The 27,666-nt window shown below is 29.9% G+C and overlaps 3 protein-coding genes across 4 annotated transcripts; all 3 read right to left on the bottom strand.

Moving 5' to 3' along the window:
• Positions 1-2: 2 nt before the first annotated feature.
• Positions 3-1,256, bottom strand: LOC123895673 (ATP-dependent DNA helicase pif1-like). Of its 2 annotated transcripts, none has more exons than XM_045946169.1 (2): positions 407-1,256; positions 3-294 (listed from the first exon to the last, which is right to left on the bottom strand). In XM_045946169.1, the coding sequence occupies exon 1, from the start codon at positions 1,140-1,142 to the stop codon at positions 426-428; it is 717 nt and encodes a 238-aa protein (XP_045802125.1). In that variant the 5' UTR covers positions 1,143-1,256; the 3' UTR covers positions 3-294; positions 407-425. The 2 variants fall into 2 exon arrangements, with proteins under 2 accessions (XP_045802125.1, XP_045802179.1); XM_045946223.1 differs by having other exon boundaries at positions 3-289.
• A 3,017-nt stretch (positions 1,257-4,273) lies between these two features.
• LOC123887545 (replication protein A 70 kDa DNA-binding subunit E-like) lies at positions 4,274-8,042 on the bottom strand. The gene is made up of 13 exons (XM_045936880.1): positions 7,490-8,042; positions 7,133-7,400; positions 6,951-7,047; positions 6,686-6,807; positions 6,433-6,517; positions 5,933-6,065; positions 5,633-5,784; positions 5,401-5,521; positions 5,083-5,259; positions 4,842-4,991; positions 4,570-4,740; positions 4,338-4,478; positions 4,274-4,279 (listed from the first exon to the last, which is right to left on the bottom strand). The coding sequence occupies exons 1-13, from the start codon at positions 7,637-7,639 to the stop codon at positions 4,274-4,276; spliced, it is 1,773 nt and encodes a 590-aa protein (XP_045792836.1). The 5' UTR covers positions 7,640-8,042.
• A 9,433-nt stretch (positions 8,043-17,475) lies between these two features.
• On the bottom strand, positions 17,476-18,062 carry LOC123887538. Its single transcript, XM_045936874.1, has 2 exons — positions 17,813-18,062; positions 17,476-17,690 (listed from the first exon to the last, which is right to left on the bottom strand). The coding sequence occupies exons 1-2, from the start codon at positions 18,060-18,062 to the stop codon at positions 17,476-17,478; spliced, it is 465 nt and encodes a 154-aa protein (XP_045792830.1).
• Between the last annotated feature and the right edge of the window lie 9,604 nt (positions 18,063-27,666).

Genomic DNA, 27,666 nt, shown 5'->3' with positions numbered 1-27,666 from the left:
TATATCATCAAACGGTGAATCTCATTTAAAGTAATAACGGATTTGTGCTACATGAGCTCACACATCTCGATGCATCTTCGCATAATATCGATGAAAGTTATTTTTATATCACTGTAGTTGGTTGTGTATACCACTTATACATAATCCACCTTAACAAAATATAAATGTTTTCTTATAAAAAAAACGATTCAACAGGAGAAATAAATAAAACAATTGTCAACACTATTTGAAACTTCAACATATTATTTTGAAGCGTGTTTCATAATAGTCATCTGTTATTCATAATAGTCTGAACTGCAAAAAAAATGATGTGAAAAAAAAATACGAAGTTAGAAAAAAAATACACAAATAATAATAAATGAAATTTAAGGAACATTAATAGTATATTATAGTGTTAAGAAATAACCTGAAAAGTTTAGAAATCTTTATACGTTCTGAAAAACTTCGCGATAGACAACATTTGTGGTCTCACTACAAATATTATCATCTTCATCCAAAATCAACAACTTCAATCCCTTTCTAGATGTAACGCGAGAGACAGCAACATAAAGTTGTCTGTGAGTGAAAACGGGCTTCGGAAGATAAATGCCTACATGAGATAAAGACTGGCCTTGACTTTTATTGATGGTCATTGCAAAACAAAGAGTTATTGGAAATTGCCTACGCTTAAATTTAAATGGTAGGCCAGGATCACTTGGTAGCAAATCAAATCTAGGAATAAATATTTTATCCCCCGCATTTTTTCCTGTAATGACCGTAGCACTTATACTTTTCTTCCCTAGGTGGGTCACTGTTAACCTCGTACCATTACATAAACCTTTTGCCTGATCAACATTTCTCAGGAGCATAACAGGACATCCCACTTTTAGTTTCAACTTGTGATTAGGAATCCCCGAAACCTTGATATCATTTAAAAATTCTGTTGTGAACCAATCTCCTTGAATCTCGGAATTTTCATCTGATCGAACACAGGAGTCAGAGCTTAAAAACTCTCTCTCATCACCGGGAATCAGTGACATAAGATAATCATTAACATACTCAACTGATTCAAGAGTCGGGGCAAGAATTCCTCTTTCTTGAAAAAATTGTGGATTGTTAATATTATCCAGAAAGTTTGGATATACAAAATCGACCAAAGACATCAACGGATTTGTAGTATCAGTTATAAGCAAGTCTTCAGGGATTTTAATATTGCTCTGACCATCTCCATCTGCATTGTCATCACCGTCACCAATTGATAGTATCCATTTACCAAAATCTGCAATTGATAGAAATTGTTCTGTCCAGTATTCTATAGATATAAAAGACATATTTTATTAAGTGAACATAAAATGCATTCCAAACTACTCCGTGTATATACTGTAAATAGGAGAAAACTATAAACCTTTGCTTCAATTCTGCAGCGGCATCAATATTTGGATTGAATAACACCCTTGTATATTGTCCGAAATTCTGAACAGTAGGTATACCTGAATTATAATTTAGTTATGTTGAATTTTGTTTAAGCATCGAAGCCTTATTAAAATTACACGGTGAGGGTTATGTGATACCTTTCCAAAAATTCATCCTTCCAAAAAGCAATACAACACATGTACTGTCGGATGCATCAGACTTTAAAAAATTAATCAGCTTGTCCACATAATGGCCACGTAGAATACACTTAAATCGATAACTAAACAAAACATAAAGATTAATAAGTTACTCTCTCCATCCCAAAATATAAAAAAAATAAAAGAAAAAAAAAACTTGATGTATTGGGTTAAAAATTTGGAGTACTTTACATTATTTATTTATTAAAAAAATAAATAAATAATTGACAATAAAAACAAACCCGTCCTTTGCTAAATCCATCGAGACTACTTTTTTCATTTCGCCGTCAATGAAATTATCATCTTCCATTTCAACTTTAGCAAGCATCCCAATTACATCTTAAATATTAAATAAGCAAAATAGTTTTATTATCAATTCTTTTCATAAAATACATTTTATAGTAAATGAAATAAATAAATTCAAACTCACCAACCAATTCTTCTGATCTATAATTCGGTGAAAGAAACACTTGTGGATGAGTAAAAAAATATGAGTATATGGGTACGAAGTCATCGTCAACCTTTTTGATCTTTGTATGCTTCGTGAAGTTCAGATAATACTTGTGAGCGGCTGTCTTAACATCCAGATGATTAAGAGTAACATTAAAATTGCACATGATGTACACATCGTCTTCTCTCAATGAACTGTGAAATTTTGGAATGAACTCTCCCCCAATATTTGCATCTATTTTATGACCCTTTATATATTCAATAAAAAATAATACAAATAAAGAAAAGAATGATTAAACGCATAAAATCTCAATACATATAGTAGAGTAATAACACAAAATATTTATAAAACTCACGTAAGAGTCCATTAGGACCATGTCGACTGTTAGAGGCACTGCAGAGTTATTTGAATCCCATGATTTCCAAAGCCTAAGAATTCTTGCCAAAAAACACCATTTTTTCTTCTTATCGTTAATTTCAATTATCGATTGACAGCAGTCAGGAGACATGGAGTCAGTCTCTAAAAATCTTGAACCCAAAAAAAAAAAAGAAATAAAATATTAGATCAACATATTGAATAAAATTCCCAATTGAATTATATAAACTATATATATACATTTTTCTATTTCTGTTATAGATCGGACAATAACATAAAAAGGAAAATGTTATGTGGAATTTCCTTTTTTTGTTTAATGAAAATGTGGAATTACCTTTTTTGAAAAACATGTGATGTAAGAATTTTTTTTTGTAAACACGTATGATATTGGAATGAAGATAGAAATATTTTAACTAAATACAATATAAATGGAGATTGCGATTTGCTAACCAAAAAAATTTAGAGGTGCAGCTTGTTGTCCGTCTATCTTTTGTTCATATGTAATTATTATAATTATAATATATTCTAGTTGATTAAATAAATTAGCGAATATTGGTTCTCGTTATTAATGGAGATTTATTAATAAATAAATTATTCAAAGTATTTAAAAAGTCCAAATATAGGCATACGAATATTAAATATATGCAATTACTTATGGAAAATTCCAAATATAGGCATGGGAATATTAGATACATGAAATTTCTGATCTTTTTGATATATCAGCCATTGGATTCCTAAAAATAGTTAAGAAAAGTTGAAAGAAAAAATTCAAAGAATCTCTTATATAAATAGTTAAGTAATGAAAAATCTCATGTCAATATTTAATTTTTTTCTAATGAAAATGTGGAATTACCTTTTTTGAAAAACGTGTGTTTTTATCATGAAAATAGAAATATTTTAATTAAAGACAAAAAAAATGGAGATTTATTATGCTAAATTATTCAAAGTATTAAAAAAGTCCAAATATAGGCATATGAATAGTAAATACATGAAACTACATATAGAAAAGTCTAAATATAGGCATACGAATATTAGATACATGCAATTTCTGATCTTTTTGATATATCAGCCATTGGAAAATCCCATGTCAAATATACTTTTCAAGTAAATATTCTAAATGAGGTATTTTTTTGGAAAAAGTATATGTCAATATTTAATTTATGATTCATACTAATTATATATTAAAACACATAATTAGTGTTATTCTAAACAACGTTTTTGTTCATTAAATTTGTGTATATTTACTTTGAAGAAAAATATGATATCAATCAAAAAAATTATACGTGAATCAAACCGGCAGAAAAAATACGATGACCAAATATCCTGCCAACCATGATAAAATTACTCAACAATTATTCATAACATAGTCTACACCATTTTAAAATGATGTATCTGAAGAAAAGCAAACCAAAATAGTTCTACAAATAATGTTGAAAAACTAAACACCAGAAAATCATACGAAAAAAAAGAATTTTGAAAAAGTAATCAATCCTTCTCAATCTTTATCTGCTTTTTCAACTTGAACACAGATGCACCATCTTGAGTGGCAGCATGGGATCGCTTTGCTGGAGTAATTAGCACACTGTCCTTTGTTAGATCTATTGTGTTTTCAGCACCAGCGTCCTTAGTAGAGTCAGCAGCACAAATTTCAGAAAAACTGGCCATCATATTCTGTAGGGAAAAACAATAAATTTAATATAAAACAACATATGGTGATTTAAAATAAATATCAAACAAATAAATAAAGTATACCCTATAAATTTAGTGAATACCTGAGTCACATCAGCAGTTGTTTTATCGTCCTTCAGACCTACACCATCAACTATATGAGTCACCTCAGCAGCTGTTTTATCGTCCTTCAGACCTACACCATCAACTGTTTTATCGTCCTTCGGACCTAAACCATCAACTATATGAGTCACCTCAGCAGTTGTTTTATGGTCCTTCAGACCTACACCATCAACTATATTGTCGCGTTCAGTATGATTCAAAATTCCATCATCACCAACCACATTTGCGTCTTCAGCATCAACAACACCCTCGTCACCAGCAATGTTATTTTTCTACAATAATCCAAATTTTATAGTTAAATACGATTATGTATATTTAATGTTTAACTTTAATAAAAAACGATAATTTATACGGTTCACTAACCAAAGATTCTACATATGTAGCTTTGAACTTTTCCACCAAAGCGTGGGATTGCTTCGCTGGAGTAATTAGCCCAATGTCCTTTGTTGGATCTATGGTGTTTTCCACATTTTCAGCATCAGCGTGCTTAGTAGATTCAACAGCAGAACTTTCAGAAAATTTTGCCATCAGATTCTGTAGGGTAAAACAATAAATTTAGTATAATACAACCTATGGTGATTTAAAATAAATATTAAACAAATAAATAAAGTATACTCTACAACTTTAGTTAATACCTGAGTCACCTCAGCAGTTGTATTATCGTCCTTCAGACTTACACCATCAACTACATTGTCGCGTTTAGTATGATTCAAAATTCCATCATCACCAACCACATTTGTGTCTTCAGCATCAACAACACCCTCATCACCAGCGATGTTATTTTTCTAAAATAATCCAAATTTAATAGTTACATATGATTATAGATATTTAATGTTTAACTTTATTAAAAAACGATACTTTATACGGTTCACTAACCAAAGATTCTACATATTTAGCTTTGAACTTTTCAATCAAAACAGGGTCGGCCACAATCTTCTTGACCTTAAAAGATTTTTCGTACATGCCAGAAGGATCAACATTGGTTTCAACCTTAAAAAGATATGACTTATCAACCAGATCACCAATCTCTTCTGGAATATCGGCCAAATTACCCTAAGTTAAACAATAAAGATAAAAATGAGTCATAAAGTACAAAGTTTATAAAAAAAATTAAAATTAAATAACATATTTGCATACCAAACCTATAATAAAAAATTATAAAAGAATTAAATAAATTTAATTTAATATATATACCATCCCAAAAACTTCGATCATATCAGCACAAGATTTATTGAATAGATCGGTAGCATCACGATCAAAAATGAGAAAGGTAGCAGAATCAGTATGGTCAATAACTTTGACCTTAATCATGTACCTAAGTTTATAGTGAAACATAGATTAATAATAATAATAATAATAATAATAATAATAATAATAATAATAATAATAATAATAATAATAATAAAAATAATAATATGAAAATAACCTTGGAGAGACGTTGATGACATGCTTGTTGCACTTAGGACAAAAGTACATACGCTCATCTGGATAAACTTTTTTATTACAGGTGCACGCAGTGTACCACCATTCAGAACCATCGATAAACTTCACCGTACCAAATACAGCAAATGTCTTTTCCTGAAATGTTTTTGATAATCTCAAAAAAATTTACGGCACATATAAAAATAATATAGAATAATAAGACCAATTTAAATTATATATAAACACCGGAAAATACAGAGTTTTTAATTATCAATTGTGTACTACAATATGTTGTTACCCTTACCACACTACAATCCTTAACTCCCTCAATAGTTGCCATCGGCGTCAAATTGAGAAAATCATCCTCATTGCTAACTTTAGAAGTATCTTTTAATAGAGAAATACCAGGTGATGGAGTAGCACTTTTCCCAAGCATCCTACAAAATAGATATATTAAATCTCTGACTTTTTAGTCGGATAGTATATAAGCCATTTTTAAATTGGTATGAATATATTGAGGTTACTATATTCGTGAAATTTTTAGTTTTTTCATGTTGGAGTGAACAGATCCATCTCATATTAATATATATGGTAACAAAACTTCATATTTAAAAAAAATCTCATATTAATATGGGCAAAATTTATACGAAAATAAAAAATCAAATACGTATATCAAAGGATAAGAGATGGAAATGAATCTAGCACAAAAAAGTTACTTGTTTTTATTAAAAATAAATTTTTTAATAATAAAACAAAAAATATATATGAAAATTAATTTGAAATTAATAATTTAATTATTGCTACCTTTTCTTGAGATCAACGACAGATGTGTAAACAGGATTGAAAACCAGTTTAGTGGCATATATGGTGTTTTGAATAGTTAGTTGACCTAAAAATTCAAAATAAAATCATATCAGTCAATTATTTAACATTTATATATATATATATATATATATATATATATATATATATATATATATATATATATATATATATATATATATATATATATATATATATATAAGTTAGTGATAGTATATTACATGAATGATATTACCTTGGAACATTTTGACTTTGGCCAACAAAACAGCAACGACAGCATTATCTGCTTCACCAGATGCGATAAAAGCGTTCAACTCGTCCGCATAAGGTCCAAAGAGTGTAACTTTGAAACAGAATCTGATATATAAAGACATAAGTCAGTAACAATTGAAATCAACATTAAAGTATAAAATATTATTTTAATGATAACGGTTATTAAAATCTATATATATATATATATATATATATATATATATATATATATATATATATATATATACCCATCGTAGTTCAGCTCTATAGGAATCATCTTTGATTCGCTTCCATTTCGAGAATAAACCTTTTCAACACCCACAGCTTTCAAGACTCCCATCACATCTATTATATCACATAGAAAGGTCTTAGTTTTATAGACAAACGAAAGTTTATTTAATTTTATGCTAAGTATATATTATAGACAAACCAATCAAATAATCGGTATCATAGTTATCATTAAAAATCTTATGAGGTTCACTGATCATGTATATATTAGCAGGTATCAACTTGTCATCAAATTTTTTGATTTTAGTTCCAAATTGAAAATTAATTTTATAGGCATGATTGGTGGTTCTATATGATCCCACATTAGTGGCAACACTAAAGTTGCTTATGGAATACACATGACCCTCAGTGAGTTCCTTTTCATATTTGTAAATTAATGTTCTTCGAACTGTTGCATGGATCTTTTCACCCTAGAATACACAAAAAAAAAAAACAAAAAGTTAGATATGATTGCTTAAAAAATTTAAAAAATAAATTGAAAATCAAGATGTGAATAAACCTTCTTATCCATCAAAACCATTTCTAAAGAATACAGCAGCGCATCTCTATTCATATCTTTAACAAACCACATGAGAACAATTCTAACCAATACATTCCATGTTTCTTTGGATGGAGAAATTTCAGAAATAGAATTATATTTTGGAGGCATTTTCTTAAAAATTCAAGTAAATAAAAAACAATGAAAATAAACAAAGAGATATAACTATAACTAAAGAGAAGAGAATTGAGAAATGGTGAGTTTTAGGGTTGAGATTAAGGTCCTATATATAGTGAAAAAAAAGGACATATGAGTAATTTGGTCAAATTAAATGTTTCCTTTTAAATTACCCTAATAAAAATTTAGGAATGTTTTATGCACATGATTTGAATCAAGACACAAACAATGACTTTATCCATACCATCCCCACATATTTGCGATCCAAAAAAAAAAGCATAAAAACTATAAGCAACAATCTTCCCCACATATTTCCTTTTTAATACTATTGTGCCACAATTTGACAGCTTTGATTGCTATGAAATAGGATCACCACATTAGTATTACTTTTTATAAACATAATTACATATTAAATTAAATGGACAAATATATGAATGTAAATATATAGAATAATAGTAAACCAAAAAAAAAATAAAAAATATATAGAATAATCAATAATCAATTGCCAGAAAAAAAAAATTATGCCTATCAATATCAATTTGTATTGAATGTAAATAATCAATTCCCTTTTTATATATTATTATTATTATATATTTGATTATTTGAATTTTTTGTGTAAAAAAAAATTATATAAATAATTAATAACAATTTCCGAAAAAAAAAAACTACATATTATGTCTATCAATATAATACAGATGTTGTGACAAATTTCCGGAAAAAAAAAATTAAATTAAATGGACAAATATATGAATGTCAATATATAGAATAATCAATTGCCGGAAGAAAAAAATTATGCCTATCAATATCAATTTGTATTGAATGTAAATAATCAATTCCCTTTTATATATTATTATATTATTATATATTTGATTATTTGAATTTTTTGTGTAAAAAAAAATTATATAATTAATTAATAACAATTTCCGGAAAAAAAAAACTACATATTATTAGTGAGCAATCTCATATATTCCTGTTTTATAGTATATCCTACAATTAGTGACAAATCTCGGTCATAATACAGATGCTGTGACAAATCTCGGAAAAAAAATTAGTTAACATATTTCCTTTTTAAATATCTATATTCAATACAAATATTGTAGGATGATTGTGAGCAAAACATTTGAAATTGAGCAATAAATACAAATATGTGAGGATGAATGTGAGCAAAGCATTTGAAAATTTGCATTAAATGAGGCTTAGAAAATAAGCCTCAAATGTATAGTATTAAGATTAACAATGAACCAACTAACGATTTATGATATATTATAATTTTTGTTGAATATTTGTATGCCGTAGTTCATCATTGATAGCACAAGTTGTTGATTCCCATTAAAATATTAATTGTAGAATCTTTTTTGTGGTCATATCATTGGCTACTTATTAGATTTCCTTTTTTATTGCAAATTTCAGAATGACGTGAAAAGATCAAAGAAAGAGGTTGAAAAAATATCTAAATTCTCGATTTTAATTTGTTATTTCGAACAAATATTAATTTATTGATATTTTTTGAATAAATACTTTTTTTTGTCATGGATAATTTATTGATCATTGGTATATACTAGTCCCACACCCGTGCGATGCACATGTGTTATGTTGTATTTTATATTATAATGTTAAATATTATTCATCACGAAATATTTTTATGACTTTCCTGATCAATGATTTTTTTTCTACTGGATCATAAATTTAGAGAATAATTATCATGTGAGATTTGGAAAGTTATTATCACGTGTAATTTGGAAAGTTATTATCAAACTCAATTCTACTAAATCAATTTTTTTTGCGATACAACCAAACACAACCATAGTCATGTCACTAATCACATTCATTATTTTGTTTTTAATATTGCAGATTTAATATTAACCGATGATCTATTGATATAATATGCACTAGCAGACCAATTGTGATTTAAATTATGTCCACAAAGTGTTAAGCTCCATCAATTTTCATAGGAAAGATTTCATACGACAATTAAGCACCATCAATTTTCATTGCACAATTTAAACAATTAAAAACCGATAATCTCTTATATTATAAGCTTGCTAACATAAGCTAACCCTAAACCAAATTTTTTTCCCCTCATTTTCTCTTTCTTTTTATTGCAACTTTATATTAAAAATATACAGATTTGTCATCGAACCTGCATCTCTTACTTACAATAAAATCTTTCAACCGCTAAAACATGTGCTTCAATTATGAAAGAATTTAGGAATCCTAATATGTTAACTCTGTTTTCAATAAATTTGAACAGCGGAATTAATCACAATTTTTATTTATTTATGGATGTCTACTTAAGTTTATGTTATTGATTACGTCTTTAATTTTTTTTAACCATTAATTATCATCAATTTTTTAACCTTTAGTTATCAGCAATTTTTTTTAATAAGTAAACAAAACGATGGGGTTCAAAAATTATTTAAAAAATATATAAAATATAAAATAAACACATAAACAAATATAGAATAATTAGTCCATGAAATTCCATATACTACTCTTATTGAAAATGCTCTTAGAATTTTTGTATTTTATTTTTTATTGTTACATATTACACCTAATTAGACTCATGCACCGCATGAGTGAAAGTTCTAGTTTTTGTTGAATATTTGTATGCCGTAGTTCATCATTGATAGCACAAGTTGTTGATTCCCATTAAAATATTAATTGTAGAATCTTTTTTGTGGTCATATCATTGGCTACTTATTAGATTTCCTTTTTTATTGCAAATTTCAGAATGACGTGAAAAGATCAAAGAAAGAGGTTGAAAAAATATCTAAATTCTCGATTTTAATTTGTTATTTCGAACAAATATTAATTTATTGATATTTTTTGAATAAATACTTTTTTTTTGTCATGGATAATTTATTGATCATTGGTATATACTAGTCTCACACTCGTGCGATGCACATGTGTTATGTTGTATTTTATATTATAATGTTAAAAAATTATTCGTATAAATTGTAACAATAAGTATTATAAAATGAAAATAATAATAATAATAATAATAATAATATAAAAGTGGTGTACTTATCACTTCCTCCAACCAATATATATATACCTATATGTATAGAGAATGAGTAGGGACCATCAAAATTGAATGAAATATGATAATGATAATGGTTATATATTTCAATCCCATAACCTAATTTTTTGCATAACCTTCACTCTTCTCTACAATTATAATGTAATTAAGTCAATATTAATGTATACACTCTTCGTGTTTTTTTGTGTGACTAAATTATAAACTCTTTGTTGTTTCTATGAAAACGGTTGACATTTAAATGGGATAAATGTTGAAAGAGAATCCAACTATGTTCATCTTCATTGTCACTAAGGAATGTTATAATAATGTAGAAAAGTGTAACATCTTGTGACATCAATTTTTGGATAATTGGAGAGATATAATTCAATAATAATGTAGAAAACTGTAACATCTTGTGACATCAATTTTTGGATAATTGGAGAAGCATAATTCTTTATTATTTATTATAAGATTGATATAATATAAAAACAAAAAAAATAAAGATGAGAATGATATAATATAAGGAAGTGATGTGGAAACAAAAAAAATAGAGATGAGAATGATATAATATAAGGAAGTGATGTGACATTATTGTGTGATTTAATTGGATGTAAGTGAGTGATGTGGATTAGGGTTAAGATGGATAGTAGGAGAACTATCTAGGAATTATATATATAGATGACAATTTTTTTGCTATATTGTTCTTTCTCTTGCATTGCAATTTTTTTTTTGGTACAAGCACTGCAATTATTCTTTAGTGGCCTCTAATATGAATCAGTTACAAAGGTATATCTTATTAATTTTAGTAAATTTTAATAAAATATTATATTTATTGTCTATTTTAACTATTTTTCAGGGTTCATATTAAACACCATATATTCTTTTTTTTCATTGAAAAATATATATAGTACTATTATAGTTCGCTTCCCATCTCATGTAGATTTCTTGTAGCTAATTCAAAGATGATAACATAAAAATTAAAATTATATATTCTCCCATAATAAAGTTTTCAACGAGGGTATACTTCTTGCACTAATTATAATTATTTTCTTTGTCCCATCATCATTGGAGATTATCGCTATACGTCCAACATTGTTATTTGTGTTTTTTAAATCAAGGGACGTATAGACGCCCAGTTACAGAAATTAATCTTTGAAATAATAAAATCTATTTAAACGGTTGATTTTTTCAATAAATAATTTTTCTATATATGCAATAGTCGAGACTAGTACATACCTTAGAATAAAAAACTCAAATATCTATTATTTATGTTAACATGTTGTTGGTCTACAATTCGTTTCTCTTAGGAGCAATGTAATAAACTAATAATAACAACAATAAAATAAAATAAAAAATAATCACTGTCTCTATTTGGCTTAATTAAAAAATATGCTAGCTAGCAATATTCTTTTCTTAAATAAGAATCACAACATTACTGTTAAAAACAAGTACTTTAGGACAAATAAGCAAAATAAACTTTAGCTAAATATACCTATCACGGGTGATGTATACTTAGAATTCCATGTTCTAACCGCAAACTCTCGAGCCACGAGACACATTACATATGTACATCACTACAGGTCCACAGTTGAAATTCGAGGAAGCTTGGATTCTCTTTGGCCTCATCTTGATACTGACTTTGCCCACTTTATATTGCATGCATATTATATAATTATGGACACCTTGACTTTATTCTTAGGCTCTATGTATCAACTTTGTGTTCACGGTTCTCTTTCAATGTGACATAGTGGTACATAAATTTGATGAATTTCCATAAGCTATAACATGACTATATACATAGAAGGACTTGTCCAAATGCTTGTGATCCGAGAGATACAAGATCATGTCATCATGATATATTTTCGTAATCAATTTTATCACTTAGGTTGTTTTAAAAGAATAATATTGTTCTCGAAAGTTCTATGTAAAAATTTAAGTAATTAATTTTAGAAAGGTGATTATATATCTAGAAATTTATTTATTACTATTGGGGAAATAACCCAAAAACAAAGAACACAGAAAAATGAGAAATGAATGAAGAATGAATAATCTGAGAGAAAATGACTTATTAAAAACTAAGCAGAAAATTGAATAAAGGAAAAATAAAATTTTATTCTTTCACAAAGGGTCTAGTTTGTTTATATACAATAGTTTGTTACTTCAAATGCAAGTAACTGCATAACTATCTAGGACAAACAAAAAATAACAAAAATACAACCGTACAAAACTAACTAACTGCCTTTAAAAGCTAAGAAAACAAAAACGCGCATCAGAGCTAAAACAGAGCTTCAGAGCCTCCTATACTTCAGAACATATATCAACTTCAGAGGTTGCGAGGTTCAGATGTTATATTGCTTTAGAGGCTGAAACGCTTTAGAGTTTGGATTACCAATCAAACCAATAATTACAACTTAGGTTGTATTCATATGGTCGAAATTGTGGGGATTGAGTGAACGAAATAATAAACATCAATTAAAATTCACGTACTAATTATAATGTACACAAGTGTGAGATTTCGGGTATTGACTTTAACAAGTGAAAATGTCAAGTTCAACTTAGCAATTTCAAAGCAGGTATCGTACTTTACGGGTTAGAGTATAGTTTGTATGTACTCTCTTATTAATTAAACTAAGTCTATTAAAACATTGAGGGTGTGTTTGTTTTGGTTTTTTCAAAAAAGTGATTTTTATCACTCGGTTTAGTGGTGATTGACTCAGGACTTAGTAGAAATGATCACGGTTCGATCCCCCGTAATTGCGATCAGGAGAAGGCTGAAATTACTTGATGTCAGAACTAATCGTCAAACCAAATTAGACGGTTCAGTAGACCGTATACCGCTGGTGAAAAAAAAAAGTGATTTTTCTTTGTTTTTTTAAAAATAATTTTTATGATATCTTGATTGAAAACAGTAAAAATTATTTCAAATTCACATTTTAATAAGTTAAAAGAGTGATTTTATGTTGTTGGTTACTCCACGTCATCATATTGCATGTCACATCATTTAAAATAAAATACTCAAGCATTCTAAAATGGAAAAATCAATTTCATAAACAGGTGATAATAAAATGACTAAAATTGTCCCTTTGAGCTTAGCTCTGATAAGAACATCGCATATATTATGCAGAGTCGGAATTTGAACCTTGGACATTCCACTTATCATCTTTAAGATGGAATTTCTAACTATTTGACTAATAGAAAGAAAAAAAAGACTAAAACCGGAATTAATTACAAGTTACAACTTGTTCTGACAATATAAATTTGGAATAATGCTTATTGAAAAAACAATTAGTTCAACATATTGATTTAAGTTTAATGGTGATTTGCATGAAAGTGACAGAGTTTTATCGACTTACGATTATGAGTGAAGCAACTAAAGCATTAACTATAAGATCACCAGCAAATTAAAGATTATTATATCTTGACTCTCTCTCTCTCTAAGACAAAATTAGTTGTCATAATTAGTCTATTGGTCCCTTAAAGATATTTTAAGTTTCACAATGGTCTTTTAAAGAAAAAAAATGTTCGGATTGATCCCTTAAAGATACATCTGTTTCTCACAATAGTCATTTCCGTCAATTTTTTTACAAAAAAACGTTAGTTTTAGTTGATTGAATTGTGGATGTCATTAAGTGTAAGTGATCCACCAAAAACTTTATTAATTTTTTAAAATTTTAACCATTGAAACTTTTTGTTATATTTGGAGTTAAAAATTAACGGAAAGGACCAGTATGGAAAACATATATGTCTTTAAGGGACCAATCCGAGTCTTTTTTTTTTTCTTTAAGGGACCAATCCGAACTTTTTTCTTTAAGGGACCATTTGTAAAACCTAAAATGTCTTTACGGGACCAATAGACTTATTAAGCCAAATTAGTTACATTGATTTTTTTTCATTGATAGTTACCTTGTATTGAGAGACAAAATATTGTGCGGAAACAGTTGATCAAGAGAAGCAAGCATATGTGCCTAATTAGGTTTAAATAATGACATATATAGAAAGTGTGGCCCACTATTGCAATTGCCTGAAAAACAGTCAATTGATTCTACTATAGATATTTGATCTGTAGTATCGCACAGGTCTTGTAATATTAAAAAGAGTAGTGAATGTACAAAAAAAAAAAAAAAAATAGAGTAGTGATATATATATATATGTATGAACATCATATTTGTGACGAGTGCTGCTATATGCAGCGAAAGTTTTATCACGAAATTTTCAAGAAGCGCGTGGCTTTCTCTCATCTTTTAGAGCGTGTCGCTTCTTTTGTTTGAAAACGTGGAGTTCTTCTTTTTGACAGTTGTGGAACTCTTTTTTATCATCTAAAAAATTAATAAAAAATATTGGATCAATCTTGCCTCTGTTTTTTCATTGTGAAGCTCTAACAGGAACAGAGCAAAATTCTTGACCTAAAGAGGGGCTAACAACCGGTTCAATAAAAAAAATTATCAAATTTCTTCTCTAAATTGGCTCATCAAACTGCTTTGAGGCATTATGCAATGAATTAATTCTATTTGAATTTTTAATTAGAGGTCCTATTTTTCTCCGGTGAAGGGAGAGGAGAATTATAGGAAGCAGAGTCGACGGGAAATAAAATAGCTCGACGGAAGAGACGATAGGAGTGTCCGGGTGTTTAAAGGATGGCGAAGAAATCGGTGTAAGATTCAGGCCCGGGAGAGAGCGACGTCAAAGGAGGGAGGAATGGACTTAGTGTCGTTGTTGTAGACGATGCAAGTGCGGAGGAGTTAGTGAGCTGAGGGAAAGAGTAGCAAGTTTTTTTTTTTTGCCAAAGAAAGATGAAGGGAAGACGCGGATGGTGGGTTCTGAGAGACGAGAGAGGTGTAGAAACAGTCAAATAGCATCAAATAATCAGTAAAGTTAGTTTAATATTTCTTCTGCAATATTAAGAATAAGTTAAGTGAAGAAGAAACAAAACACACTTGAAGAGAGATAATGAATCCATTAATTATGCAAGTGGGTCCAAAATGAAAGTGCCATATCATTCGTGATTCATTCGCGATCACTGTTTTCGCGATATTTATCATTATCCATTTGTGACAACAATTGGGACAACACATGTATGAGGAGTATTTTTGTAAAAGTAAAAAATACAATTTCAAGTTTAAACTCAAGAAGAGCGCGTGTTCTCACTCGACGTCACTCCAAACCCAGCACCTCACTCCGATGTTGCCACGACAGCACCGCCAAACGCTTCCTACTCGCCGGTGAACCTCACACCCTTTCATTCCCCTCCCCCCAACCCACCCTCGAACACCCCGTCCTACAAACATCCTTCCACCATAAACAACCTTGATTATATCGGAAAGCAGATCCTAGATTTGAGAAATACAAGATTTCAACCCATACTTTGATGTCGATATATTTTTCAATCGTGAGTTTGTGACTTTTTTAGATAACATTTTGCTAAAATTAATCGATAATGAGTTAAATATTCAACGGTAACAGTTAATATATATGTAGCTTTCTTAGTACAATATAATTATCCTGAGTATTATAATTATTAATAGAAGAAAAATAGTTTGCGTCCTAACCAATCGTTTTGGATACTCACTTCTAATTATATCTACTTAAATATAAGAAGTATAAGGGGTATTCAACTCTTACAATTCAGAAACATCCTCCTAATACAAAGAAAACAATCCAAAGGATTGTTACATCAGTCGGGAAAGACCAAATTAACATTACTTCCTATACGCCAAAACCAAGCAATATACATGATTTGGTTCTCTAAAGAGAAAACATCTACAATATCACCTCTAAATAAAATGTTAGTGCGTTTGCGCCAAATACTCCATATTCCATATCGTTGCTAACCAAATAATAGGTTGGAATCTTTTTGCTGGATAAAATTTCTTATTTTTTTTTTTAAAAAAAATTGGAGAGGTGGCCCAAAAGGCCATTGGACTCCATTAACTACATTTTGAGTCTAGAAGAATTTGAGTAGAGAAATTAAGGAGTAAATATAAGTCAGCCAACTAAGACATTAGTCACATTTCCACTTGGAAGTTTTGAGAAATTGTAATTAATTGCCCATTACACATGCGCATGATAAAAAAAAACCTAATGGGTCCGTAAGCAAAATCTTTTCTTTCCTTAGAAAAGTGAAAAGAGAAGGAATTGAAGGTTTGAAACTCAAGCTTGGAGGATTGTGATTACAAAAGGGACAATAAGAGGACCCATGTCATAAGCTTTTGAGTCTGCTCATACGTGGCGAGGGCCGACAATGAAGGCCTTTTAAGAATTTGTGGTAGATTTATTATTCATGTGTTACATAATCACTCTCCTAAGTCCAACCATTATTAATTATTATTGTAAATAAATAACAACAAACAAGATTAACCGATCACTATGTTGGTGCCTTCGCACATGTTAATAATTATAGATCAATTATATTATACTCTTTTCGTTTCAAAATATAAGAAAAAACGAGTCAAAAAAGATTTAGACTAAATACATTTAATTTTGTTGACCAACTTTTGCTTATATTTTGGGACGGAGGGAATATCTATTTTGGCTAATAAACAAAGTAATTCATACGCGTTGAAATCGAAAATATTTATTTTCTAATTTATTTCCAACAACTTACATAAATATGAAAGTACAAACAATCCTATAAATTACGAAAAATTTCTTTATAAACGATATTTAAAGTGGTATTTGTAAGGATGCCGTTATCATCAACGATTAAAATCTTCAAACCATTTCTGAATGTGACTCTTGACACAACAACGTATAACTGACCATGCGAAAATACTGATTTCGGAAGATACACTCCAACATTTTTCAGTGACTGACCCTAACTCTTGTTAATAGTCATGGCAAATGAAACAATGATAGGAAACTGCCGACGTTGAAATTTGAAAGGGATTCTGACATCAGATGGTGTTAAGGATAATCTGGGAATAAAAACGTCGCCTATATTGCTTCCTAATATTATCTTTCCTTCTATAATAAATTGTCTCATCTTTGTAACAATCAACCGAGTTCCATTGCACAACCCATGAGCTGGATCTATATTTTTCAATAACATAACAGGAACTTCAACTTTCAATTTTAACTTGTAACTTGGAAGGCCCGACAGGTAATTGTATTTAAAAATTCGGGAGTGAGTATATCATCCGGCCTGTCGAAACCAGCGTTATCATTTTCTGGAGAATCGTAACTCAAATATACTTTCTCTTCATCGTCTATCAATGACAGCATGTACTCATTAATCAAGTCAACAATTGAATTTTTTGGAGTAAAAAATATAGGATCTTTCATATTATCAGTTATAGATGAATATATGGCAGTAACAATCGAGGCAATAGGATTATCCGAGCTTGGTATCATAACATCATCTGGAATACGCGGATTAATGTCAACATCATCTATGTCTCCCATACTTCCATCATCAATTCTTAAAACTCAATCTGATAACGTTTTCCTTTCATGTAGATCATGACCAACACTACCATGCAGAAGTCTCATATTAGTGGTTAACATTAATACTTCACAGTGATGTCAAGTTCTGGATGAATTAATGCTAGCATTTACAATTGCTTGTCTAGTTCCTTTTGGGTATGCCCAGTAGAATTTGTCGAAAAATTTGAATTTCTTTGTTCTATTTTTTTCCTTCCCCCAAATTAAATTAAAGTTCATCTTTTCCTTTCTAAACTGCAAACAAAAACCTAATGCTATCTACAATAATAAAAGTTTTTACTTTTGCACACCATTATTGGAGACAACCAAGAGTAGTCAAAATGTGTCACACTCTTAACCCTAAATCTCATTCCAAATGCATGCATGCCGAGAGTTCGTAAAATTTGTAAACCTTATCTATAATAATTCATTTTTCACTGTTTGTACTTTGGACATAAAAGTTAAGGAAAAAATGGAAATATATATCTTGTGAATTATCTAAAAAGAAAATATGCGAATCCGATTCCTACGGATTTATCGGTTAATAAAAACTAGTTACAAAACATGATAAGATTGAATATCTTTTTCCTACATCAATTCTTTAAACAACCACTAGAAAAGCTTCAGACAATTCTTAAATTGTACTCTTATCTTAATTTGAGTTAAAGCGCGTCTAATATCATAATCGATTTTTTTTCTCTAAATAACTATGCATCTTTATAAGATACTGTAATAATTAAGGTACACCCAATTAAGCTTATAAAAAAGAGGTGCACCAAATTAAGAAACAGCCAAATAAGAACAAAATATAGTACTATATGATCACATTCAAATTCCAAGTTACCGCAAAAATTCAAACTGCAGCTTGTGTTGTCCATGAAATAGGTTAAATGCGTTTATAGTAGGATGTATATCGATGGAATAAATCTGGTCAACTCTGTTAAATCCACTCAATCCAATCCATTTGTCGAGTAATTAATTAAGTGAATATGAATTTCAAAAATGAAAAATTCATAAAAAAAATAGGATTCCGAGTAAAATCAGACTCAACGCCCAAAAAATCCACTGACCAAATAAAATATTATAGTTTTCGAAAGAAACCTTTTCTACTAGTGTTTTGTAGATTGGGTGCAATTTTTATCTTAAAAATTGTTTTTAGGTAAAAAATTATGGCATCCACCGTTCTTTTAAGAGTGGGGTATATAAATGCATCTTTTTTTCCTAACAGGTTGAGTTTGGAGGGGTATGGAGTTGGGTTTTTGTGAGATCTAGCGAGTTGGAGGTCTCTTGTGTTTTTCCTCCCTCGTGGTTAATTTTTATCTCCCTCCAAAAAAAAAAAGTGTATATTATGTATGTTAAAATAATATACTAAAATAAGAGGGGGAGAGTGTATAAGTCAAACATCTTTCGAAGAATATTTATTTATAATTATATTTGCTATTACTAAAAAACATTTTTCAAAGGAGAGGAGGATGTAATTTACTTTTAAACATAATCGTTTTTTTTTTTCTGGACTAAAAAAATGATTTTTATTTATTCAAATGGATAAATTAAGTACATATTAAAAACAACTTCAAAATCAGCATTGCTAAATATATAGTTCAATATGATGCCACATTTTTATATGTAATTATTTGAAATACATTTATGTTTTGAATTAATCTTATCTTCAGTGTAGAAATAACGATATAAAAATGAACTCTAGGTGCCAAAGAAATTCTCTCCTAAAATAAAAACATTTAATTTGCAGAAAGAAAGTGATCGAATTCATCTCCATAATATACAAATTAATATACCACACGTTCAATTTAAGATATATATCATATATAATCTAAAAGTAGATATTATTTCCAACATCAGTTAGTTAGTCCAAGTGGCAAGAGCTAGAATCTCCCCTTAATTAAACAATGCCATGTGAATGAGAACAAATATATGCTTGGAAGACATGTGTATTTATTTATTTACTTGGTACAAGAAGACATGTGTTTCTATAATATTATTTTAAATTTTAAATGTAAATTCGTATGGCTGTTCAAGAAAAATAATATATTTTGTCGTGAATTGGCAAAACCAACATATTTATGTGTATATATTGGAGATATATATGTTGAACTTATAAGAGTCTAACTATCGTATATATTGTTAGTAGCATATATATATTGATGTAATATGTTGAGTTAATATGTAGAATGTGTACATGTAATGTAGCTAGTCAAAGCTACAAATTAAATCCAAATGTACATGTATATAGTTACGTGGGGATTAAGGTGTGTCTCTCTCCCGAAGAGTCTTGTAGGGTTTTTAATATTGAAAGCTATTGATCATAGAAAACAGTTATGTGTTATTTTCAAGCTGCATCCTCAATATGGCAATCTCCAAACACTTCTCGTCATCATTGATTTAGATATGTATCATGTTGTTTCCATTTATGCCATCATCAAATTTATTAATGTTCCTTATAATCCTCCTCAACCATCACTATCTCTTCACCACTTTGCTATGGATTGGTCGGTGAGTAAGTGAATGAATGGATTATGGATAAGGGATAATTCTCACACAATTTCTTATGTGTCTACATGTTTTTCCTTGATTAGGTAGACTCTATATATGTACATATATTTATTTATGTAGAAATCAATATATAAAGTTGGATTAAACTTAACTATTGTTAATGAGCTCTCTTCAGAACGTATTGTTTGGAAGATTTCGAGTTAGATTTTTTATGAGAATAATTATTGACTAAATTTTGTTTAACTCGCGGCTGAACTTTTGGTTACCGAGATCCATTTCCACCGAAAACCAGAAGGTTAATAAAAAAAAGTTGGGTTAAACTTCACCAAAAAATTTAAAAGGAAGGGTGAGATGGGTAGGTCAACTAATTTAAACTAAGGGTGAAAGGAGTTGAGAAGTAAAAGTCCAGGGTTTAAGTCATGACGAGATAAAAAAAAGTTAACATTAACAACTAATTACTAACTTTAGCCATTTCAAAAATAATTAAGATGATATTAGAGCTTATATATCTTATAAGATGTGTCAAGTTATCTGTTATGATCTGACAATATATTTATAAATGTAAAGAGACGCGTTTTTTCTTATAAGTTGATTTTATAAGATTGTGTTTAATCTAACATAAAATTATAAGAGTTATATGCAAAATTAAATGTATTTTATGGATTATTATGTGTGTGGAAAATGCATGCTTTTCTTTGTTGTCAATGAGTCAATTTATGTTGAGTGATGATATAAAGAACAATATATATATATATATACTGTTTGAGATAATGTAATTTACTTCTCAATACACGTTATTTGGACTTTTGAACAACAAAAAGATCAGTGTGGTGTGTGGATTTCACTACTTTCCCTTTTTTGAATGAATGTAGTAGTAGGTATCTGGTTTTGAAAAAATAGGATCAGATGATTAATTATAGAAAACTAACATATTGTCGGTAGAGATTATATTAGTTCATCACTTTATTCATAATGAAAATATTTTCAAATTGATTTGTTTGGAAAAGATCATCATTACCATTATTTTCAAATATTTCTATTTCAAAATGAGCAATATTTATTTATTCTTTTGGATGATGCCTTTAATTGATGCACCAAACGGGAAATTTAAGCCATAAGAGTGTACAAAGAGTATATGTAGTGTAGTACCTAGATATGACATGTTCTTTTGTGTGGGGGTGATGGGGACATAGCAATTAATATAGGAATTCAATTCCAGGTATATAGTATATATGGTGAGAAAAGACCCAAAAGAATATCTTACAAAGATGAAGGATAATTCTAAATAATGAGAATAATGATTTTTGAATTTCTTTTACAATGATAGATGGAAACCACCATAGGCACGAATATGATGCTACATGTCTCCATTGCTTATGATCTGTTACTCCCAAAATGTAATTTTAACATTTTTACTAACCCCAACATTTGGTGGTAGAGTCCTATCCATTTGAAGGATAAAAAAAGGGAAACAATTTGAAAATTTGAAAAAATAATCAGGATGCCAAAAATATTGTTATTCACAAATCAACAAATTCATTGATTACTTTTAGAAGAATATAACATATGTATAATAATAATTTCATTTTTTTCAAGTGATTATGTTAAGTGCGAGATTTCTCAACTACTCCATAGAACATAAATAGTGTGTAGTGATATTTTATTATTGACCTAAAAAATGTATAAAAATAAATATTGCAAAAATAATTTGTTTGATTGATCGTGTCCGTAAAATTGAGTGCATATCCTGCTCCTCCATGGTCGTGGCTCCTCACAATGTGATACTCATTCGCAGTGCACATTTTTTTCCAAAGTGGTGTCAGCAATCTTTGCCCTTTAACACTAGTGGCGCTATAAATGTGGAGAACGATCAAAACGACTTATTGTCATATCCTACTACCTTTTGACCATATTTAAAGTCTCTTGCCAATCATACTGGATCTAAGTTGGCTCGAAAAATACTCAACTTCTTTGTGTTCAATTGTGTTTATACTCGCTTGATGAACTATCGATTTAGACTCATTTAACTACTCCTTAATCGTCTATCACAACAATTTCGGCCGATCTCATTAATATATAATCATTACATTTCAATGTTGACAAACATTTTATGAAATATTCAAACATAAATCTAATATGAGACTAATTTTTGAACCGTTACGACTTAAAATCTTTAGACCTGATATATGAATATATGAGACTAATTCCCATCATCAAACTTAGTTTTCATGGAGGACCTAAAGTCATACTTTTAAATCTCCCAATACCAAGTTGGTTTTTTAACAATTGCATCTTTACATATAAAAAAAAGGTGGTGTATACATCACTAGAAGTAGAATATAGAACTTTTTTAGCTTAATTTAAGGAATTTTTCGTATATATCTGTATGTGTGCCGTATCTACGTATCATAATTGTGTAGTTTCAAGTTGGGCCTCATAGATCGTGGATTACAGGGAATAGTCCATTCGAATAAAGGCTTTGATGGTTTCTCTCCCAACCCCCCTCAATTCTTTTCTACCCCCCAAAAATCCAAATTTGCCCCTTGCGGTTTGAAACATTTTTGCCAAAAAACTTCGGTTCGTATTCACCGAAGCCAAATATTAGACCATTTCGGTAACTGCAAACCGAACATTAGCGTTTTCGGTACACAAAAAACGAACGTCAGTTTGTTCGGTATCTGCGAACCGAAATGTCATAGATTTCGGTACGTCGGTCGTTGGAATTAGGCCATTTTCGGTAGAAGTTTACCGAAATAATTGTTTCGGTACCTGCGAACCGAAATGTCCCAGATTTCGGTAAGTGGTTACCGAAATTTATCAGAATGTCAGCTTATTTCGGTTTATATAAACCGCAGTAACCCCAGGGGCAAAAACGGAAATTCAGGGGGTAGAAAAGAATTGAGGGGGGTTGGGAGAGAAACCATCAAAGGCTTTTCCCAATTGATCATAAAACTGACTCAATGTTCCAACTTTTCCAATATTTTTTAAAAAAAAAACTTGGTATCCGGCCCTAGGACCGACTAATCTAGGGGGACTAATTCCACCGCCCACTTGTGGGGGCCCATTTAAAGTCAAATTTTTTTTTTACTCTGTATGGACTTAACCCACCGAAATTGGCACTAGAGAGAATTGAATCTGAGACCTTGAGATTAACATACTCCAATAATTTATTTGAACATTTCATATGTATTAAAAAAAAATATAAATAAAAGTTTCACTTGCTAGGGATATCATATGAAGAAGTTGAGATTCAAATTTAAAACACTTTACTTATTCACCTTAAGGTGAAATCTTAGCTAATATACGATATTTGACAAAAAAAATATAAATAAAAAAGATAAATAGCATTGTTACTATATTATCAAGTATTTATTATTTATTATTACTATAAATATAAAATAAAATTTATATTCTGTCAAAAAGAAAAGATAAATATTGAATTTTTTTTATAGGCATATTGATTAATTAAATAGTACACCTGAAAAGAAAATATAATTAATATAATTTTTTTTTTGATGAATACTTAATATAATTTTGAAAACTGAATAAATATTTTATTTGGGATAATTTTTTTTCCAAATAATTTGGTGGCTAAACTTACATATTTTAAGTGTGGAGAAGTGAAGTATTTAGGATCCGAACTCCAATCCTTTCAAATTTGGGACAAATATTTTTACAAGTAGATCATTAGTAAATGTTACTTGCTAGCTATACCATTATTTTAATATATATTAGAACGATATTGGATCCTCCCTAGTGACACGAGAGGTACAATGTAATCTTCACCATACAAATAAGAAAGTTAAAAATGAATGATTTAAATTTGCCATGAGAAAAATTCATGGGAGACAATGCATTCTGACGCAGTACGGAAAGCGTGAAGGAAAAGCAAGCGCTAATCCTATTATAGAACACAGGTTTGCAAGCGCAAAACCTGTCAGATAAAGTTCTGGAATCCACCAGAGTAACTAATCTAGAATCCACTAGACTTCCGGAATCCACCAGAAGGAGTAATTTGGAATCCACCAAATTTGAGAAAAATCTCTGAATTTTATTAAATCAAAAGGTTCCCTTCAAGGCTACAATAATTTAGTTTAAATAGGAGTGAAAAATAAAATTAACAAATCTCCTAAAAGATTGTAAAAATAAAAACCACAAACCTAGCTAAATAAAAATTACAAATCTACCTAAAATATAAAAAAATAACTAACCTAGGTGAAATATAAAAATAAGAAATCAACCTAAAATATAATAAAACTAAATCTAACTAAAATAATAATATACAGAAGAAATCCTCCTACATCAGACTCCTCTACCTCAAAAGAACTCGACCCCGAGTTCTCGTCTTGATAAAGAGCTTCCTTTGCAGGTTGACTCCTCAAATGAACAAGAGACCACCCTCCTGGATCCCATTGAATGAAGTGAGAGGAGCTGTCTCGTGTCAACACATCCAAACGAGGTATTAGAATATCTGGGGTGCAATTCTCAGTGAAATTTAGCACTGCAGAAGCAATACCAACTGACAATACATGCTCCAGATTCTTTGTCATCACCTTTGAACAACCCTCTGCAATTTGTGCGATGGAAACGAGCGCAACATTGTGCTTTTGCCATTCAGGGGAAACCAAGTAAGTCGGCAACAACTCAGACGCAACCGGCACAATCGTGTTCCCACCCAAAGAAATTGAAAGTCTGTCCAAACATTCCTGTCCAAATCCATAGTTAGTAGTCTCACCAGAATCCTCATCCTCGGTCAGTGCAGCATGCCAAGCAGGATCATCTTGGTCGTTGGAGGTTGACATGAGATTTGTAATTAGGGATTCGAAGTGAGTGGAATCTTGGCCGAGAATTAACGCCATCTGAGTTTGGTTGTTTGGATCGTTGGCGGCGGCCATGGTGAGAGAGGCGGTGGCGGAGGAATTGAATTGAGTTTTTTGAGTGGTGGTGTTGTTGGATAACTTTGTCACCTGTGTTGTCAGAGCTGTGATGGCCGCGGTTAAAGCCGTCATGGCACCGTAAAACTCTGCTTTCGTCACTGGGTGATCTCCCATCTGATCACGTTAGAAAAGAACAGGAGAAACCTGCTCTGATACCAACTGACGCAGTACGGAAAGCGTGAAGGAAAAGCAAGCGCTAATCCTATTATAGAACACAGGTTTGCAAGCGCAAAACCTGTCAGATAAAGTTCTGGAATCCACCAGAGTAACTAATCTAGAATCCACTAGACTTCCGGAATCCACCAGAAGGAGTAATTTGGAATCCACCAAATTTGAGAAAAATCTCTGAATTTTATTAAATCAAAAGGTTCCCTTCAAGGCTACAATAATTTAGTTTAAATAGGAGTGAAAAATAAAATTAACAAATCTCCTAAAAGATTGTAAAAATAAAAACCACAAACCTAGCTAAATAAAAATTACAAATCTACCTAAAATATAAAAAAATAACTAACCTAGGTGAAATATAAAAATAAGAAATCAACCTAAAATATAATAAAACTAAATCTAACTAAAATAATAATATACAGAAGAAATCCTCCTACATCACATTCTCATATGGAAATTAAGAAAATAAATAGCATTACATTTGTGATATTCTTATCATCAATGAAATCAAATTATCATATGAATTTGAAAGAGGTAAATAATATTGTTGTGCAAGTGTGCAACATAGGAGTATTAACTAATTTTTCTTGTTTTAAAATGATTTTTTTTAATGACAAATATATTATATTATATAAATATAAAAAGCAAAAAAGTCTAAGAGAAAGTTCAGGAAAAAAAATAGGTACTAGAAGTACACTCTACTAGAACACAACAATCTCTAAAGTAAGACAATAAAACAATCAGGAAAATAAAACTGCAAGAAAAATAAGGAGGCACACCACCAACGAACTATAGAATCCCTCAAAGTCACCACCACAAGAAGAATAAAACCTCTCAGGAAGAAAGAGGTAAGGATCAACCACATGTAGGACAAAGCAAGAAGAAGGTCTCCAATCCTCCTGACCCATCGAGACCCAAGACGACACCCCAACAAACTCTACCGATTCCGGCATAAAAGTATAAACCACTTTCAAGATAAAAGTTTCACTCTACGACCAGAAACTCGACAAAAAATGTCCATTCCAAAAACAAGACAACATTTCGAGATTTTCATATAGTCCAGCAATAGTATGCCAAATTAATAACCACTCTAATCTATCTTTTCTACTCATATCCATGTCCAAGAAAGCCTCAAAAAAATCTTAAAACACCACGATGAGGCATCATCTCCACACCCAACCACCGATTTCAATGATTGATCCATTTGTAAAAAAAATTAAAATAATTGATCTATTTCAATATTTATAACAAATTTTTATTTATTTTAGATTACCCCTTGAAAAAATAGAGAGTACATTTATCCAACATCCGATGAGAATAAATCACATAAATAGATTTGCATGTGAAATAAAAAGTTGGTGAAAAAGTTAGTTTGTTGGTAACACATGGAAATCTATTTATATGTGACGTATTCTCATTGGTCAATTCTTGAAAAATAATATATATCTCACCATAATTTTTTTAATTGAACCTTCTTTTTCTCTTTTTTGGTTTTTCAAACACCGGTTGAATCTGGTTCGGGTGTCAGTTCTGGCATCAAGTGATTTCAACCCCTCTCACGATCGCAGTTGCGGGGGATGAACTACGGTCTTCTCTACCAAGTTCAGCGTCAATCACCACTGACGATTGATTTTAATTGAACCTTCTGATTAATATTACTTCCATCACTTTAATTTAATGCTTTCATTTTAAATATATTTATATAGTGTAAAATCAAAGTAAATACAATAATAGATGATCTCTTAAAGCACTTTAGTAAAAATATTATTAAAAGAAGCATATAAATGCCAATTGATAGTATTCAATTTGTGTTGCGAACAAGTTGTTAATAATGAAGGCACACACATACATGCATGCATAAGGAAGATGCTCTACGTAGTTTCATTATTGTTGACATGAAATTCAGGAGTACAATTACTACATTATATGATTATACTATAGTATATTGATATAAATTAATCGTATGAATAACA

This window comes from Trifolium pratense, linkage group LG1 (assembly GCF_020283565.1).
Source record: "Trifolium pratense cultivar HEN17-A07 linkage group LG1, ARS_RC_1.1, whole genome shotgun sequence".
Taxonomy (NCBI): domain Eukaryota; kingdom Viridiplantae; phylum Streptophyta; class Magnoliopsida; order Fabales; family Fabaceae; genus Trifolium; species Trifolium pratense.
Note: the sequence above shows the minus strand (reverse complement) of the source record. Positions and strands in the feature narration are given on the sequence as shown.

Coding starts and splice junctions, on each gene's coding strand:
- LOC123895673 (XM_045946169.1), bottom strand. CDS start 1,142: ATGTCTTTGGTCGATTTTGTATATCCAAACTTTCTGGATAATATTAAC.
- LOC123887538 (XM_045936874.1), bottom strand. CDS start 18,062: ATGGGAGACATAGATGATGTTGACATTAATCCGCGTATTCCAGATGAT. Junction 17,691..17,812: donor TCCAGAAAATGATAACGCTG/GTTTCGACAGGC, acceptor TGAAAAATATAG/ATCCAGCTCATGGGTTGTGC.
- LOC123887545 (XM_045936880.1), bottom strand. CDS start 7,639: ATGCCTCCAAAATATAATTCTATTTCTGAAATTTCTCCATCCAAAGAA. Junction 6,066..6,432: donor GTCGTTGATCTCAAGAAAAG/GTAGCAATAATT, acceptor TCTATTTTGTAG/GATGCTTGGGAAAAGTGCTA. Junction 4,479..4,569: donor CTACATATGTAGAATCTTTG/GTTAGTGAACCG, acceptor GGATTATTGTAG/AAAAATAACATTGCTGGTGA.